The sequence below is a fragment of the Eptatretus burgeri genome, chromosome 15 (assembly GCF_056783735.1).
Source record: "Eptatretus burgeri isolate ZD-2024b chromosome 15, Ebu_testis_v1, whole genome shotgun sequence".
In the NCBI taxonomy this organism is placed as follows: domain Eukaryota; kingdom Metazoa; phylum Chordata; class Myxini; order Myxiniformes; family Myxinidae; genus Eptatretus; species Eptatretus burgeri.
Genome location: NC_140975.1, coordinates 22290472 through 22307508, shown reverse-complemented (window position 1 = coordinate 22307508; position 17037 = coordinate 22290472). Strand labels below are relative to the sequence as shown.

Below are 17037 nucleotides of genomic sequence, written 5' to 3'. Positions count from 1 at the left end.
ATTTCTGGAATGCATTTACCATCTTATGAAATCAACTCCACTTGACAATGCTGCTGTAACTATGGCCATTTTGTTTGACTTCAATGCACTCCTGAACCGCTGGACAAAATGAGTTGACAACTGATGGTTATACTCGGGGTGCACATGGGAAGGTTTCAGGCTATAAAACAAACAAACAAACAAACAAAAAAATCAGTCCCAGGGGTTCATGGTTGAGGGAGGATCCCAATTCCCCTGATATAAATATAAATGATATAGTGCCGCTCCCGGTGGGAAGGAGTATTACAGGTCATACGAAAATAGTATAACAATTACAGGGGAATCAACCAGTCCATAAGGACAGGTTCTTTGCTAGTACATCAAATAAATTTACAAACGAGATTGTGATGAAGCTACTGTTTCAACATGTACTGCTTTGAAATCAACGTTGTTTGCCTTTATTAAGATTTAGCAGCAAAAGGTCGAAGCTAACAAAAAGAAGCAAATTACATTGGAGTCCTAAATGTTTATTAAATAGTGAAAAAACTTCTCATTAATGAGAAAAGCATTTCCTCATCACGTGATGTCGAACATGGTACACCATTGAACCAGAACGGCATTCGTTAGAGTACATACCTCCACCAGGCTGAAGTTTATATTTTGTGTCCCGCTGATAGGCCGGCTCTGAATCCAGACCTGAACCAAAATGTAATCCGCTTGTTCTTGTCACCTATCCAACTCATCCACCAAATTTTGTCCCAATCTGTCCATAACTTTTTTGAGATATCGTGCTACATATCGTTTTTGGCACAGTCTCTCAATTGTGAAGAATCACTTAAAAATTATTGTATCTGGATTCGGATCTTCATGAAAATTGAATCAATTCGTCCTTGTCATGCACCCAACCTGCCCACCAAGTTTTGTCTGAATTCGTCCATAACTTTTTGAGATGTTCTGCTCACAGACAAACAAACAAACAAATACGGGTGAAACCGTAACCTCTGTCCACCTTAGGTGGTTTGAGGTCACAATTAAGGAGCTTAGAATACATGTTTGTTCTGGTATGTTTCGATTTTCAATGGCCTGTATTTGTACCATCGACGTAGTCAGTTCTAAATGTTATGAATTCACAGGCTTCGACGGTTCGAAGTTTTCATCTCATAAACAAAAACTTATTGGGTCTAAGGGTCAATCTCTCACACTTCAAACGAGATCAAAACCACTGCATTGTGGTGATGTTGTGGTGCTTTACAAGCAGGGATATTCCATTGTGGTGCTTTACAAGCAGGGATGTTGTGGTGCTTTACAAGCAGGGATAGTGTGTTGTGGTGATTTACAAGCAGGGATAGTGTGTTGTGGTGCTTTACAAGCAGGGATAGTGTGTTGTGGTGATTTACAAGCAGGGATAGTGTGTTGTGATGCTTTACAAGCAGGAATAGTGTGTTGTGGTGATTTAAAAGCAGGGATATTCCATTGTGGTGCTTTACAAGCAGGGATGTTGTGTTGTGGTGCTCTACAAGCAGGGATATTGTGTTGTGGTGCTTTACAAGCAGGGATAGCGTGTTGTGGTGCTTTACAAGCAGGGATAGCGTGTTGTGGTGCTTTACAAGCAGGGATAGCGTGTTGTGGTGCTTTACAAGCAGGGATGTTGTGTTGTGCTTTACAAGCAGGGATATTGTGTTGTTGTGCTTTCCAAGCAGGGATATTGTGTTGTGGAGAACAAAATGCGACAATGAGAAATCTCAGCAGATGCTTCTGCAATAATGTGATCACAAAGGCTTTTATGGAACCTTTCAAACAAGATTAGGCCTCTCGGTGCATACAATAGTCTTTATAAAAGTTTGCCAATACATTAGAGCCAAAGCCAGTTATAAATGACATGTTAAAATACTTATCCTTTTTCTATACCTTCCAATATGCCTCATGCCTGACAGCTTCTTCTTACCACATTTGGTTCCCTTACTTTTTGGCTCGTAAAAGTGTGCCTCATGCCCTGTGAAGAAAGGAAAGTAACACGGTTGGGTTGCAATGCTGCAGTGCTATTTTCCTTTGTTCTTTCTCCTTTGTTTCCATCCTACAACTGGCAGACCCATCCCTTCAATCTGGTTGTGATGTCAGTCTTTGTTTGGTAGAACTTGGTATTCAGAAGAGACAACTCGTCTGCAGCAAGTGCCAACTCGTGGCCATAACGCCCTTCAATTCAGTATCTCGCACCATCTCCTTGCCCCATGAGCCCTTAAGCCCCTAATCTTCTCTTCCACCCCTCCCTACTCCCTAAAAGTGTGGTTCACATATATTCCAGATCTCTGGTCTGATATTACCGACCTCTCCATTCAGGTTACTGCTGCAGATTCAGAAATTGCATGTCTGAGGTCCCCCCCTCCTCCTTTTTAGTAAAGCAATGTTGCCATCTATGTAAAATGAATCCATTATCCACAATTAATTGTCCCCACTAACACCTCCTAGCCAATTGGAATACCTCTGGCTATGTAAACCTCTCCACACAATCTAATATTTGTATGTGTGGCCGACTGTCCACCCGACGACGACGATGACTCGATATACAATTCAATTTCTGCGAACATGGATCAAAGAAGAAGCATCCATCCCAACCAGCTTTTCGTCTGTAAATTTCCTCCTCTGCGGTGACTTCAACTACAACCATTCCAGTTGGCAGGATGTTAGCTCTGCAACAACTAGCCGTGGCATTGCAACAAAGGCCTTCTGCGATTCTGTGGCTCTGATCTAAGCTGAAAACTTCCCAACCCAGATGTTTGCAACTGGTACATCCTCCCTCCCTCCTGACAAAGACTAACTTTCCATCTAACCAATCATGTTCCTCCTCTGCCCTTAGCATGTTCTTGTTAAAATCCATAAATCTCTTGGTATTTAGTTTAAGCGAGTAAACTTAAGAACAGTGCAAACAGAATATGGCTGTTCGCATGAGCCAACTGGCAGGGACTATAATCTGATATCTCAAAAAAGGATTAGGCTACCATTTCCATAGCATCTGATATTGATTCCTCTTGGGAATACTTCCACAAAAGCCGATTCTCTCTCTTTCTCTCTCGCTCTCTCATGTGTTGGTTTATCACATCTGCAGCTATCATATCCATCCTCCGGTACACTGAATCCCATGGTGAGGCTGTTGCATTTAAAGAACTTGCTTTCTTCACATGGAAGACTAACCCCACGAAGGACAACTTTAGGTTACTCTGCAAGGCATGCAACAAGTGTGTCAAGTAGAAAAAGCAGAAAACATGATCTTGCAAATGGCTATGCTGAAATCTCCAACCAGACTCCTTCCTCAAAGGCATGGTGCCACATTGCTTACTCTCAATCCCCTCCTCATTGGGTGCCTCTAGTCTGAAGGCAGCAAACCTCACATCCACAAAAAGGGTGCAAAAACAGATCCTTATCAACTGTAGACCAGGAAGCTTAATTCCAATCCGATCAATTATTTACCTCTCCTGGGGCCGATCACATCGCAGAGCTAACCTCCAAAGCAAACTGCAGAATAGGCATCCTTTGTTGCCCAAACTCAATGCTTGAAAAATTCAGAACTCACATCCTACAAGGCCTTTGGCTGTTGCTCAATGGAGAACAGCTCTCCCCGATTGGCTGGCACTCCAGGATCACATCTGTCTCTCTTGGATTCTGTGGAATTTAAAGCTTTCAACATTATTGGAATCTCCCATGATGAGGCCGACGCAGACGGAAGTCAGTAGCCCGATTTTTATTTTTTCTACCTCTGGTCTAGTTCCCTATGCTCTCTCAGCCCTCCGACCCTCTCCAGCTCCTCCAAAATGCTCGTGTTCTTCCAGTGACCCCCTCCTGATTAAACTCACAAAATACAGGCTGACTCCGAACCTCCATTCCTTTGTTCCTCTTTTATCCCATTTGTGGAACTGCATTCCAGAGACAGTTCAATTGCACTCTTCCATCCTTATACGACTCCTTCCTCAAAGGCATGGTGCCACAAGCTTCAAGCAAGCAGTGCACCACCATCTAATATCACCCCCATCTCTACCCAGGCAGGATATATCTCCATCTCCATCTCCATCTCCATCTCCATCTCCCTCTCTCCCTCCCTTCCCTTGCTGTTACCAACTGTGCAACTGTAATCCCACTGCCCTACCCATCACCACATTGCCTTTTTAACTTCTGTCACCTCGTTCTTCCACGAGTCTTGGTTTTGAATACAAAAACTAAAAACCAAAGCAAATTATATATAACGGGTTATGGATGATGTAAATAAGATGCAAATTAAGCAAAAAATGTAAGATTATACTGTGTAATTATAATGTGGATGCAACATGGGTATGATCGACCAAAAGATCTCTTTTTTCATTTTAATTACCCCTGCCACTGAAGGTGAACGGAGGATATGTTTTCACCCCTGTTTGTCTGTCTGTCTGTGAGCAGGATATCTCAACAAGTTACTGACGGATTCGGACAAAACATGGTGGACATGTTGGGTGTGTGACAAGGAAAAATTCATTAAATTTTGGTGAAGATCTGGATCCCGATCCAAGAATTTTCTCAGTGATTCTTCACAATTGAGAGGCGGAGCCAAAAAACGATATATAGCATGATATCTCAAAAAGTTGTGGACCTTTTATAACAAAACTAGGTGGATGAATTGGGTGGGTGACAAGAACAAGCCGATTAGACTTTGATTGAGGACCGCATTCAGATCCGACCTATCAGTGTGATACAAAAGGTAAACTGTTCAGCCGAGTGGAGGAATGCGCTCTACCGAATGTCGTCCTAATTACTTTATGCATCCTTGTATCAAGAAATTGCAGGATAACTTGGTAATTGATCGTGTAATATGGTAAAACCGCTTGTGTAACTGTCCTCAGTCTATTCAATCCTACTCCTCCCTCAGGGGTTTCAAGGTGGCAGTTCACCATCGACTCAGGACATCCTCCGTCCTTACCATGATGTTTTTTGTCCTCATTAACCCTCCCCTTCTATTTGCAGGTTACTACGTTCCTTTCCCTCTTCATCTTGTTCGTCTCTTTGAATATTGCCTCCACATGTTGTCCTACTGCCCTACTGTCAGTACGTTGCCTTCTCCCCTCTGTCACCTCACTCTTCTACGAGCACAGCCTTTGTATACATAAATAATCACTTGAATATTATACTCACCAACACATCCTTATTGTATTTTGTCCATCCATTGTTTACTTAGCATACATACTCTTCATCTGGTCTAAATTATTGTTCTTGGTGCAGACAGCAGAAAATAATTTACAATCACACAAGTGTGACGTGACTTAATGTCCCATTAAAATATGACAGCATGCTTCATGATGCATCAGAAATTAGGTAGGATATGGGTGAAAATGTGGATATAGATGGGAGGATGGGAGAGAAAAGAGAGTGGGGAAAGTTTGGGAAGAAAGGGATGAAAGACAGAGAAGAAAAGAGAAAGCATGGAAATGGAACATACGGATGATGAGGTGGAGGGACAGCATCCAATCTGAAAACAGACTGGCTGACTGTCTCACCTGCTGAGATCTTTGTAAGTGCTTCAGGGTGACCAATGAGTACCTGCATGGTGGTATTGAAGAATGACGTGGGGACACACTCGTAGGTCTGGTCATTGCAACAACCGGCACAACGTAGGAGAGGAACACAAGCTGGTCGGAAGGTGACCTTTCTCGCAGCATTCGGCACCTCACGTGACACCCGCACCAATACCTCGAGGGTGCGACAGTAGCTTCGTCTCCAGACTTCTTGAAATGGTACGGCTGGAAGAAAATATTGGTCAACGTGAAGCCATTTGTTCAAATCCGAATTGGGCATTTTTGTCAACGCTTGATGTCAGTGTCATGTTCTCGTTTAGTACCATGTAGAGAGCTATGAACTTAAGCGTTGTATGTACTGTATTAAGTCGTCAGTATATTGGGTTGGGCAATAACAGAGCTATTGCAGAGAAAGAACAGTTTACTAACCCGTAATGTGTTCGACAAGCTGTGGGTAGAGAAGACAACTTAGCTAAATGATTGAACTCTGTAAGAATTTTCCTCTCATCAAATAAAGATAATAATCAAAGGTGGCCGTTCCCTGGACCATAACCGCCGCAGCGGCCCCATTATGTCCCAATGATCAACCTTCAACGTTGGTTCGATTATAGTTTGTACTTCATCCGTGACTTGCTCCTTGGGATGACACAAAACTGGACAGCGAATGATCAAAATAATGAAATAAAACAGCACCACCTGCTGAGCCAACAATGCTCCAAACAGCCGTCAAAGACCTTCAATCGCAGCACCCTGCACGTGCAAACACCGCAACTTCGTATCTGTCCGACTGGTCTGGGTCAAACGCTCCTGCTCCCACGACCACCACTACCCCCACCACTACCCCCCACCACCACCCCCACTACCCCATCACCACCACCCCCACTACCACCACCCTCACTACCACCACCCCACCCCTACTACCCTCCCACCACCACCCCAAGAGGTGCCTAACCTAAAAGGGTGAGCTAATTGTGTATTTATATGGGGTGGACAAAAGGGTGCGAGCGGACGGTGGCGCGAAACTGCCATCCATTTCCTGCAAGTGCAACACAGGGAAGACACCAATCAATGCACAAACAGCAACCTTTCGGGTGGTGGTGGTGGTCAATGATAATTCCCTGCGGATGGAGGGGTGAGGGGTCACTTCCTCTTTAAGGTCACCATCTCCCACTCGCAAACGAATCTGTTCTATAAAATAGCTTTCATCAATTTATATTTCTCACAACACTATTATGTCCTGGTGTTCTTGGATATACAGTATCTGCTTCACATGCTCACCTGCACCTGCATGGCTGCTTCCAGGGCGTGGAGTTCCTTCCCCTGGGTGTGATGTTCCCTCTCCTGGGCGTGGCGTTCCCTCCATGCTACTTCCCACCTGCATGACGTTTACACAATGAGCAAAGAGAGTGGAGGAACAATCTCAAACACCGACAGACAAATGGAACTAGAGCTCGTGGAAGAGCTAGAGCAGAATGGGAAGGAACAAAACGGAAAGGGGGAAACCAGAGTCAAGGTGAGAATGCATTGACTCACTTCTGAGAGTGGGATGTATGGGAGGGGGAGAAGGACACAAGAGGGTGAACAAGCTGCACACAAGCTGAATGAAACACAGCAAGAAGAGGAAGGGAAAGTGGGGATGAAACATAAAAGGAACGAACCAACCAACAACTAACAAATGAAAAGAGGTGAGGGAGAGAGTGGGGAAATCACATTAACCTGGAAAAGGGGATTGCATGGGAATGGGGTCAGTTTGGGTAGAAGAGATCATGAGTATGGGTGAGAGATGACATGAGGTAGTGGTGAATAGCTGTGTTGAAGCCCTGGAGGGAAGAATGGGACTGAACAGATGAGGGAAGTTGGTTCCACAGGTGAGAGAAGAGAGGAACAAATGAGTGGATATGAGCAGAGAGTCTGGATTTTGGGCATTTAACAGGAAGAGGGTTATTGTTATTCGCAGACTGTACATGTCCTGCAGATTCCTGGGAGGAGCCAAGAGAGGGCAGAGGGTGCAAGACCAAAAAGGAGGTGGGAGAATACAATACAGAGAGGCCACCAACCAGTCTGCGATGTGAGAGTAACAAGCCGAGTCACTCAGCTTTGTCATGGGAGATCCCAATGATTTTGAGAGCCTCACTTTCCATGGCATCAAGAAGGGCAAGGTGTGAGGCAGAGACATCAGCCTAAAGGGGAGAGAAGTACTCCATCAAGATATGCATTCAACCCTTGTACATTGTAAAAATTCAGATTGGCCAAAGAAAGACTTTGCATGATAAAGGATGTCCTGTCAGCAGCTGGCTTTGCATGCCACCTTGGTAATGTGGTCTGCAAAAGATAGGATGATGAGGCCCAAAAGTTTGAGTGACAACCTTTTCAAGTGGTTTCCTTAGGAAGTAGATGGGAGGGTTTGCCAGATTGCAGAGAGGGACTACAGAGAGGGAAGCTGTTGCCTGCTTGTCTAAAGGATGAGAGATGATGTGGCCGAGGGTGGAATCATCAGCAAAGAGATAAGCAAGAATTTCCAAGGAATCAAAAAGATAGTTGATGAAGATGAGGAACACTGGGCCAGAGACACTGCCTTGGGGCACTCCAGCCTTGTCAGGGAGAGAAGATGAGAGGATCCCGTTAAGACCTACACGCTGAATACGGGAGTGTTGGAAGTCAGTGATCGATGAGAGGAGTTCGCCTTGGATGCCACAAGTAGACAGTTTGGAGAGTAAGGCAGGATGCCAGACTGTATCAAATGCTCGAGATATGTCCACAGAGAAGGCCCTGATCTCAAGTCTGATATTGAGGGCTTCCATCCATTATTGGGAGAGTCGAAGCAGCATGTCCAGGGTAGAATGACCAGGTCTGAAACCAAACTGATGATCTCAGATCAGACCATTAGAGAAAAGAAAGGATGTGACCTCAACTGCAAGGATAGATTCCACGACCTTGCTTATAATTAAAGGCAAGCTAATCGGCCTGTAGTTAAGATAATCCATTTTTGCCCCATGTTTGTGTATTGCAGTGATGTTGGCTAACTTCCAGGCAGATGGAAATTGACCCGTAGAGAATGATTGGCTTGAACAGAGCAGACAGAGGATGAGCAAGAGCAGCAGAGCAGGTTTTTAGGTCACATGCACTGATGCCATCTGATTCTGTCACAGAATCGGAGTCAAAGTTTGCCAGAAACCTCTCCACATTCTCAAGTGTGAAAGACAGTATCCAGGAGCAGTTGGCTACAACAGGGAAGGATGGCTACTGAGAGTGAGGGGTTGGGTACACAAAATTTGGAAGCAAGCACAGAATTGAGGCATTCGGCTTTCTCACGAGCTGAGTCAGCTGGAGTGCCATTTGAAATGAGGGAATGGATGGAGGGGAGAATACTCCAGAGACTGACTTGACAAGTTGCCATCAGATCTTTGAAGAAGGAAGCAGGTTTGAGAGTTCAGCCTTGAGGTTGGCCAAATGTTGTTTTCTGGTTTTCTTGAGAGTCGCTACACACTTTTTGTGGGCTTTGTGGAGATCTGAGGATTTACCTTCCAGGAAGAGAAAGTAAGTTGTTTGAAGTATATCAGGAGTGAAAGGATAGGCATGATAACTGCAGATGAGATGGTAACAATCCATACATAAGGGAAAGCAATATGTATTAGGTGGAAGGATTTCCAGGCAGCATTGATATCAGGAGATGAAAATGAAGGACCGGTCTTTACATAAGAGGGCAGCTTGCTGTCCCTGCCAGTCCACTTGAGTGAACTGCCAAACTCTATGGTGTTGAGGAAGTTCTCTGACAATAGCCAAAGAGATGTTGACTCTCACAAGCACATGATCAGATGAAACTATTGGAGTAGAAGAGGAACAGGAGACATTAGTAGGAGAATATGTCATTATCAAGTCCAGAAGGGAGGATTTGCCATTTGGAGAAATCCGGGTTGATAAGTTCACTGATTGGGTCAGGCCCATGGAGTCACAGAAGTCCTTTCCTGCAAAAGCCATGGCTGGTTGAAGAGGTACCAACACCAGCCAATTGGCATTGGGACAGTTGAAATCACTCCATATGAGGAAGAGGGAGAGAGTTTGGATGGGTGGTTAGAAGATGGTCCATTTTGGCAGAGAGTGTGATGTAAATAGAGTTGTCCCTGTAAGGAGGAACACACAAACAAGAGGTGGTTGTGGAGGGGAAAATGCAGCCAAAGGTACTCTTGGGCATTAAGAGGGATAGGGGTAGTACACATACAGGGGGAAATCGAGTTTTTTTTTTTGTTTTTTTTTTTGTATACCTTGGTCGAGGCTCGTATGAGAGCTAACACACAACTCACAGCAAGGAGGCATGAGACAAGAGGGGCGGGAGTGGAAGGGACAAAACAGTGGGGGAACAGACACATTAGGTGAACTGTGGAAGGGAGAGGGATGGGGATGGGACGGGGAACATGGCGAAGAGAAGATGGACATTACAGGGTCTTTCAGGAAGGAAAGCAGGCGAATTGAAGGAAGTGGGCTTGGGTGGATTATCGGGGGTAGAAAAGATCGAGGATTTGGATGGGGGAAGATAAGAGGTGGTGGTGAACAGCTGTTTTGAAAGCCTGGAGGGAAGAATGGGAAAGAATAGAGTGAGGAAGTTTATTCCAAAAGCGGGAAAAAAGAGGAATGAAAGAGTGAAGATGAGCAGTGATTCGTGATTTTGGTAGTTTTACCAGAAGGGGGTTGTTGGCGGACCTTGAGCGCCCTGTGGAAATGTGGTGGGGACAAATCGCAGAGAGAGCAGGGAGTCGGCTGGAGAGGAGTCGGTAGAAGACAGAAAGACCACCGACCAACCTGCGGTGATTGAGTGAGAGGCCCAAAGACTCAGCTTCATTGCGGGATATGCCGATGATCTTAAATGCCCTGGTTTCCACAGCGTGAAGCCGAGAAAGGTGAGAGGCAGGAGCACCACCCCAGAGGGGAGAGCAGTACTCCATCAGGCTACGGACAAAAGCTTTGTAAGTGGTCAGGAGCTCAAGAGGGCCGAGGAAGGACTTTGCACGACGGAGGATTCCCAGTCGGCGACTGGCTTTTGAGGCGAGGTTGGAAATGTGACTTTCCCAGGAAAGGTCATGGCAGATAGTGAGACCCAGAAGCTTGAAAGAAAAGACTTCTTCCAGAGGATTGTTGAGAAAGTGGATGGGGGGGGTTTCTAAACGGTCCTTTAGAAGAGACATAGTGAGAGTGTGAGATTTGTCTGGATTGAAAGACATGTTCCACGTGTTGGACCAGTTTGTGATTTTATCCAGATCTGCAGTGAGCGAAGAAGCTGCTGCTTGCCGGTCTGAGGGATGACAGATGGTACGGCAGAGGGTGGAGTCGTCGGCAAAGAGAAATAGAGGATTTTCCAGAGAGTCCGAGAGATTATTGATGAAAACCAGAAAAAGAACAGGACCCAGAACGCTACCTTGAGGAACTCCAGCCTGCACAGGAAGAGGGGATGAAAGAACTCCATTTAGGGCCACACGTTGACTGCGACAGGAGAGGAAGTCTGCAAGCCATGAGTGGAGATGGCCTTGAATACCATGGGAAGAGAGTTTGGTGAGTAGGGCAGGGTGCCAGACTGTGTCAAAAGCACGTGATATGTCCAGGGATACGGCTCGGATTTCCTGTCTGGCATTGAGGACCTCCATCCATTGATGGGAGAGCAGAAGCAGCATATCCAGGGTAGAGTGACCTGGTCTGAAACCAAATTGATGATTGGAAATCAAGCCATTGGAGAAGAGGAAGGATTTCATGTCTGAAGCGATGATGGATTCCATCACCTTGCTGATGATTGGGAGAAGGCTGATTGGTCTGTAGTTGCAGGGATCTGTTTTTGCACCTTTTTATGCAGGGCAGTGGTTAGCAGATTTCCAAGCAGATGGCAGATGACCTTGGGCAAATGAGAGGGTGAATAGAACAGAGAGAGGGTGAGCAAGAGCAGAAGAGCAGGCTTTGAGGACACGTGGGCTGATGCCGTCTGGACCGGTTGCAGAATCTGACTCGAGGTTTGAAAGCAAGCTCTCCACCTTGTCAGGAGAGTTCTCAACATAAACTACAACTCTGCCACTTGAATGGGGTTTAGATCAGTCCAACCAGAACCAGAAAAGAGACACAGAGGAATTGGGGTCATCCTGTGGGAGGAAGGATTCTGTTTGGCAGATAATATCAGGTTTACCAGTGGCAGCTTGGATTGCGAGATCTATCAAATATGGCGCGAAGACCTCAAATGTTGGAAGTCCATAGAGTTAGGAATGGGGAAGAGGCACTGTTGGCAGGGAGTAGGAAACAGGGGAGGGAAGGGGAGGTGGGGAGTGTGGGGTGGGGGAGGCGAGAGGATGGGGAATGGGGTGTGGGGTGAGCATGTAGGGGCTGGAATGCTGATGAAGCAGAGATGGGGCAGGACGCTGGAAAAGGAGAAAGGGAGCAGGATGCTGTGGAAGCAGAGAGGGGAAGGGATGCTGGGGAAGCAGAGAGGGGAAGGGATGCTGGGGAAGCAGAGAGTATATAGAGTGGGATGCTGGGGAGGCAGAGAGGGGGCAGGACACTGGGGAAGCAGAGAGGGTGGGATGCTGGGGAAGCAGAGAGGGGTGGTATGCTGGGGAAGCATATATGGAGTGGGACGCTGGGGATGCAGAGAGGGGGCGGGACTGGGGAAACAGGGAGGGGCAGGACGCTGGGGAGGTAGCGAGAGGTGGGATACTGCGGAGAAAGAGAGGTGGTGGGACGCTGGGGAAGCAGCGAAGGGGCGGGACATTGGGGAAGCAGAGAGGGGGTGGGATGCTGGTGAAGGAGAAAGAGGGCGGGATGTTTGGGAAGTATAGATGGAGTGGGACGCTGGGGAAGCAGAGTGGTTGGGACGCTGGGGAAGCAGAGAGGGGGCGGGATGTTTGGGAAGTATAGATGGAGTGGGACGCTGGGGAAGCAGAGTGGTTGGGACACTGGGGTGGCAGAGAGGGGGCGGGATGTTTGGGAAGTATAGATGGAGTGGGACGCTGGGGAAGCAGAGTGGTTGGGACCCTGGGGTGGCAGAGAGGGGGTGGGATGCTGGGGTGGCAGAGAGGTTGCCGGCGATAACTCGCATACTCATTGAGGAAGACACCGTGAGATATTTAACCTCCACCAAATATTATGCCAACAGACGGGCCACCCAAGTTAACATCCATCCAATGGAGAGGGACGACACACCTCCCTGTGAAACACCAATTTCACAGTTGGTTTATTCAAGTGGGGGAATCGAACCCAGGCGAGACAGCTCAATAATAAATACGTTTAATATCCACACATCCTGTCAAAGTACCCATCTACTCATACACACGATCAGAGATAAGCATTTTGATAGTGACGTTTCCGTTCTCAAAGGACAGTGCAATTGCCTCAAAGTTATGACGACACTTCAAAAGTTACGTCACTTTTAAACGGTGACGTAAATTTGACACAAAAGTGCAGATATGCGTTCCAAGAACACGAAACGGTAGTTTGCTGGATAAACGTCAGGCACGCGCATTCCCTGAGCTCGACGTGGAACATGTGGAACACGGAGTTACAAGAAAAGCCCGCGCGCTTTAACTCTCCTCACAGCGAGCGGCGTTTTCCGTTGCCAAGGCAGTGGAGGAGATTGAGGAGACGAGGTGGGGTGGCTCAGCTCAGACACGCGGCGCCGCCTGCAGACCGCAGCAGCATCCGGCAAATCCCCCCCCCCGCGACCCTCACCACCCCACCTAAACTACACCAACATCGAGGCGACCTCCAGCCGCAGCACGAGCACCGTGCGTCGCCTCGTGCTGTCAGAAGAAACACCACGACGGGATGGCAGCTCCGCGCGCGTGGGAAAATAAACCACGTGGCGCGACCCGCTCGCGTGTCCATTCCACTTTGCGGTTTGGCGCTAAAATAGAGGACGAGCGTTGAGCTCGGAAGTCGTAGAAAGCTGAATCGTCATCGTCACAGCTGGAGGCTGCACGGAGCCTCTGTAAAACTGAGCATTTGGAAGGCAGGGTCATTTAACCTCCCCCCCCCAAATAAAAACCCCATCCTCCCTCTTCCCTCCAATCCCAAAAAGTTGGTCGCCTACCTCGGTGGCGGCGGCGAGCAGAAGGCGAATCGCGCTCAATGCGCACAGCGCAGCGTGAGGGCAGCGCATCGCGCTCAGCGCCCCCGAGCCTCTTGCGCCGTCAGGCTTCCTCAGCGTTCACTACCGCAAAAAGAGCCACTTCCTCGCGCAGCTTCGCATGTCGGAAAATGATCCACCGCTCGAGTGGTCACGCCAGAGCCCGCCCTGCGAATCGCTCAATCGCAGCCGCGGCTTTGCACGCAATTCCTTTGTCCTTGATCGCGACCCTCGTTCCTTCTCCTCCTCCTCCGCCGAATGTGCTGCAGGTTTTGCTTGTGGGTCGATCAGAGCGCCTCGCGGGCCTTAAAGCGCCCGTAGGTCCCTGGTGGCGCACGGTGGGGCTATTGGCTCAGCCCCCGGAGCGCGTCCGGCCGCGGGCACGTCAGAACCACAGAGCCGTGCATTGGGCCTGACCCGAGCCGGACCGCCTCCTGCACATCTCGCTCTCTTCTGCATGCCATCAATATGTTCCCTCATTTGGCTGCGCCTTGCACGCGTCCGCCTCCCTGGTGGACGACGCTGTGTTTGAAAGGACCGACGACCGTGAAGCATGACCGCTGCAGTTGACGAAAAAATGGGACGTTTGTTATTGTCCACTAGGTTTGGACCAACATTTTCAAATGAAACTTCTCCCACTTTGGTCTCATTTGTCCTTTCTCTTATTAAATGTCCACAAGTCACTTAATCCACACATCATGAGCTGATGTTTCATGCGCGTGTTCATGAGCGAGGGTATGTGGACGTCTGAACGTGATCTTTTCTTTTCAAACATCAGATGTCAAGACCGCGACCTGGTCTTCATGACAGGCCTGATCGACCAATGAATCTCATTGGTCAGACAGGATGGTACAAGGTAGCGAGTGCACTTACCTTTGAACAGTTTAGTCTGGGTTTGATTCCCACCCCGATTATAGACTGCCAGGATTGGTGCGTCTTGGGCAGGTAGGTGCATCAATGTGTGTGCCGTCACTCAGGCGGACGTTAAGCCGACTGTCCCGTCTGCCAGCATTGCTTGGTGGACGTTAAAGATCTCACGGTGTCTCCAGCGAAGAGCAGGCGACCTGTCACCGGAACCCTTAACAAAGTGCAAAGTCCTGCTCAAATCGCCTTCAGTCGAACGTCAAGCCTGATCAACCGGTTCGTGAAAGACTTGGGCCAAATACTTTCGTCGGTCGACCCCACAAGAAGGTGGGAATAATTGGGGCCGTTAACATAGTGGTATGGTAGAGAGTCGTAAGAATGAATGTCATTGTTGGACCCGATACCACCCACGGCTCCGGCATAATATTTATTTGGGGTTTGAAGACCATGAAAGAGCTGAACAATCGAGGACCCACGCAAGCAACATCAGTGAGAATGAATGAGCTGCAAAGAGTCGATTAGTAAAGAGGGACAGAGTTGTAGTGAGGACAGAAATGATCAACGGATAGATGTCGCAGATAGGAATTACATTATGATAGATCACTGTCTTGAAAAACTGGCGGGAAGAGCACGAAAGTACGGATTCAAGGAAACGCTTCCACAAACGAGGGGAAAAGGGGGAATGGCAGAGTGGAGGTGTCAGGTGAGTATATCGGGTTTGGACTTGGGAAGGGAAACAAGGAATCGGTTACAGTTACTGGACGTGCACGACCTGGTAAAGCTCAGTGGGACAAAGGGCTGTAAGGACAGGTGGAGATTAATTGGAAGTACTGTACGGCGAAATAATCCATTGGATGTTGACAATCCTTTTATTCCACTGGGAATAACGGTGAGTAGACTTGTCCGTGAAATTGAAAAAATGGTTCCTCCTTTATTCTTGTACTCATATTCTCATCTGTGTGAAGTGTAACGTGCACAAAAGTGTAGGTGTTGCTGGAGCAAGCAGGTGAACAGCTTCAGAAAACAACCAATTTGCCATGGAAATGGCATCACAGAGCGTGCTCGGGTTGACCTCTGAACGAAAACCCAGGTCATGAGCCACGAGGTGTGTGTGTGCGTGTGTGTCTACTAGACCAAAGCTCACAGAAGAGCAAGATGAAGGGGAGTATAAAATGCCAGCAGGTCAGATGGTGCCATGGATTCAATGAGCAAGGGAATGATTAATTAAATAATGAAAGGGGAGAGAGAGAGAGGGAGACAGAGAGAGAGAGACAGAGAGAGACAGAGAGAGAGACAGACAGGCAGACAGAGACAGACAGAGAGAGAGACAGACAGGCAGACAGAGAGAGAGAGAGAGAGAGAGAGAGAGAGAGAGAGAGAGAGAGAGAGAGAGAGAGAGAGAGAGAGAGAGAGAGAGAGAGAGAGAGAGAGAGAGAGAGAGAGAGAGAGAGAGAGAGAGAGAGAGAGAGAGAGAGAGAGAGAGAGAGAGAGAGAGAGAGAGAGAGAGAGAGAGAGAGAGAGAGAGACAGACAGACACAGAGAGAGAGAGAGAGAGAGAGAGAGAGAGAGAGAGAGAGAGAGAGAGAGAGAGAGAGAGAGAGAGAGAGAGAGAGAGAGAGAGAGAGAGAGAGAGAGAGAGAGAGAGAGAGAGAGAGAGAGAGAGAGAGAGAGAGAGAGAGAGAGAGAGAGAGAGAGAGAGAGAGAGAGAGAGAGAGAGAGAGAGAGAGAGAGAGAGAGAGAGAGAGAGAGAGAGAGAGAGAGAGAGAGAGAGAGAGAGAGAGAGAGAGAGAGAGAGAGAGAGAGAGAGAGAGAGAGAGAGAGAGAGAGAGAGAGAGAGAGAGAGAGAGAGAGAGAGAGAGAGAGAGAGAGAGAGAGAGAGAGAGAGAGAGAGAGAGAGAGAGAGAGAGAGAGAGAGAGAGAGAGAGAGAGAGAGAGAGAGAGAGAGAGAGAGAGAGAGAGAGAGAGAGAGAGAGAGAGACAGACAGAGAGAGACAGAGAGACAGACAGACAGAGAGAGAGACAGACAGACAGAGAGAGACAGAGACAGAGACAGAGAGACAGAGACAACCATGCAACCTGCAAGTAAGTGTTGGTCGAGCAAGGGTTAATGCGAATAGAAAAAAGGTTTGTGGGTATGGATGGGGGATGACTGGAGATGGTGGTGCACCTCGTTGAAGTCTTGGAGGGAAGAGTGGTACAGAAAAGCCTCAGTAAGATTATTCCACCTCCTCCGGGAAAAGTAAGTAACAGAGTGGAGGTGTGTCTGTCTTGTCTTGAAGACCTTGAACAGCTGTCTTGAAGACCTGGAGGGAAGAATGAGATTGAAGAGGATGTGGAAGTTGATTCCACATGCAGGAAAAAAGAGGAACAAATGAGTGGAGGTGAGTAGTGATCCTGGATTTACGTAGTTTCACCAGAACGAAGTTGATGGTGGACCATGTGAGCACTGCAGAAACCTGTAAGGGGGGAAGGGGGAGGACAAAGAATGGAAAAAGCAGAGGATGCAATACCAGAAAGTCAGCGGGAGAAGACAGCGAGTACACCGACATATCTGTGATGGCACAG

General features: G+C 47.7%; 1 protein-coding gene across 9 annotated transcripts in view; it reads right to left on the bottom strand.

Annotated features, from left to right (window-relative positions):
- The window catches only part of LOC147011721 (vascular endothelial growth factor A-like), a 92081-nt gene that overhangs the window by 29961 nt on the left and 45083 nt on the right, over positions 1-17037 (bottom strand). For 2 of the 9 annotated variants that reach the window (XM_085856944.1, XM_085856943.1), the window contains exons 1-3: positions 13573-14049; positions 6792-6888; positions 5539-5738 (exon numbers count right to left, since the gene is read on the bottom strand). In XM_085856944.1, coding sequence (XP_085713070.1) covers positions 5539-5738; positions 6792-6888; positions 13573-13641 — 366 coding nt within the window. In that variant the 5' untranslated portion in view covers positions 13642-14049. Of the gene's footprint in view, positions 1-5538; positions 5739-6791; positions 6889-7570; positions 7694-13572; positions 14075-17037 lie in introns of those variants that run through there. The other 7 variants (XM_085856946.1, XM_085856949.1, XM_085856948.1 and 4 more) reach the window with 7 other exon arrangements.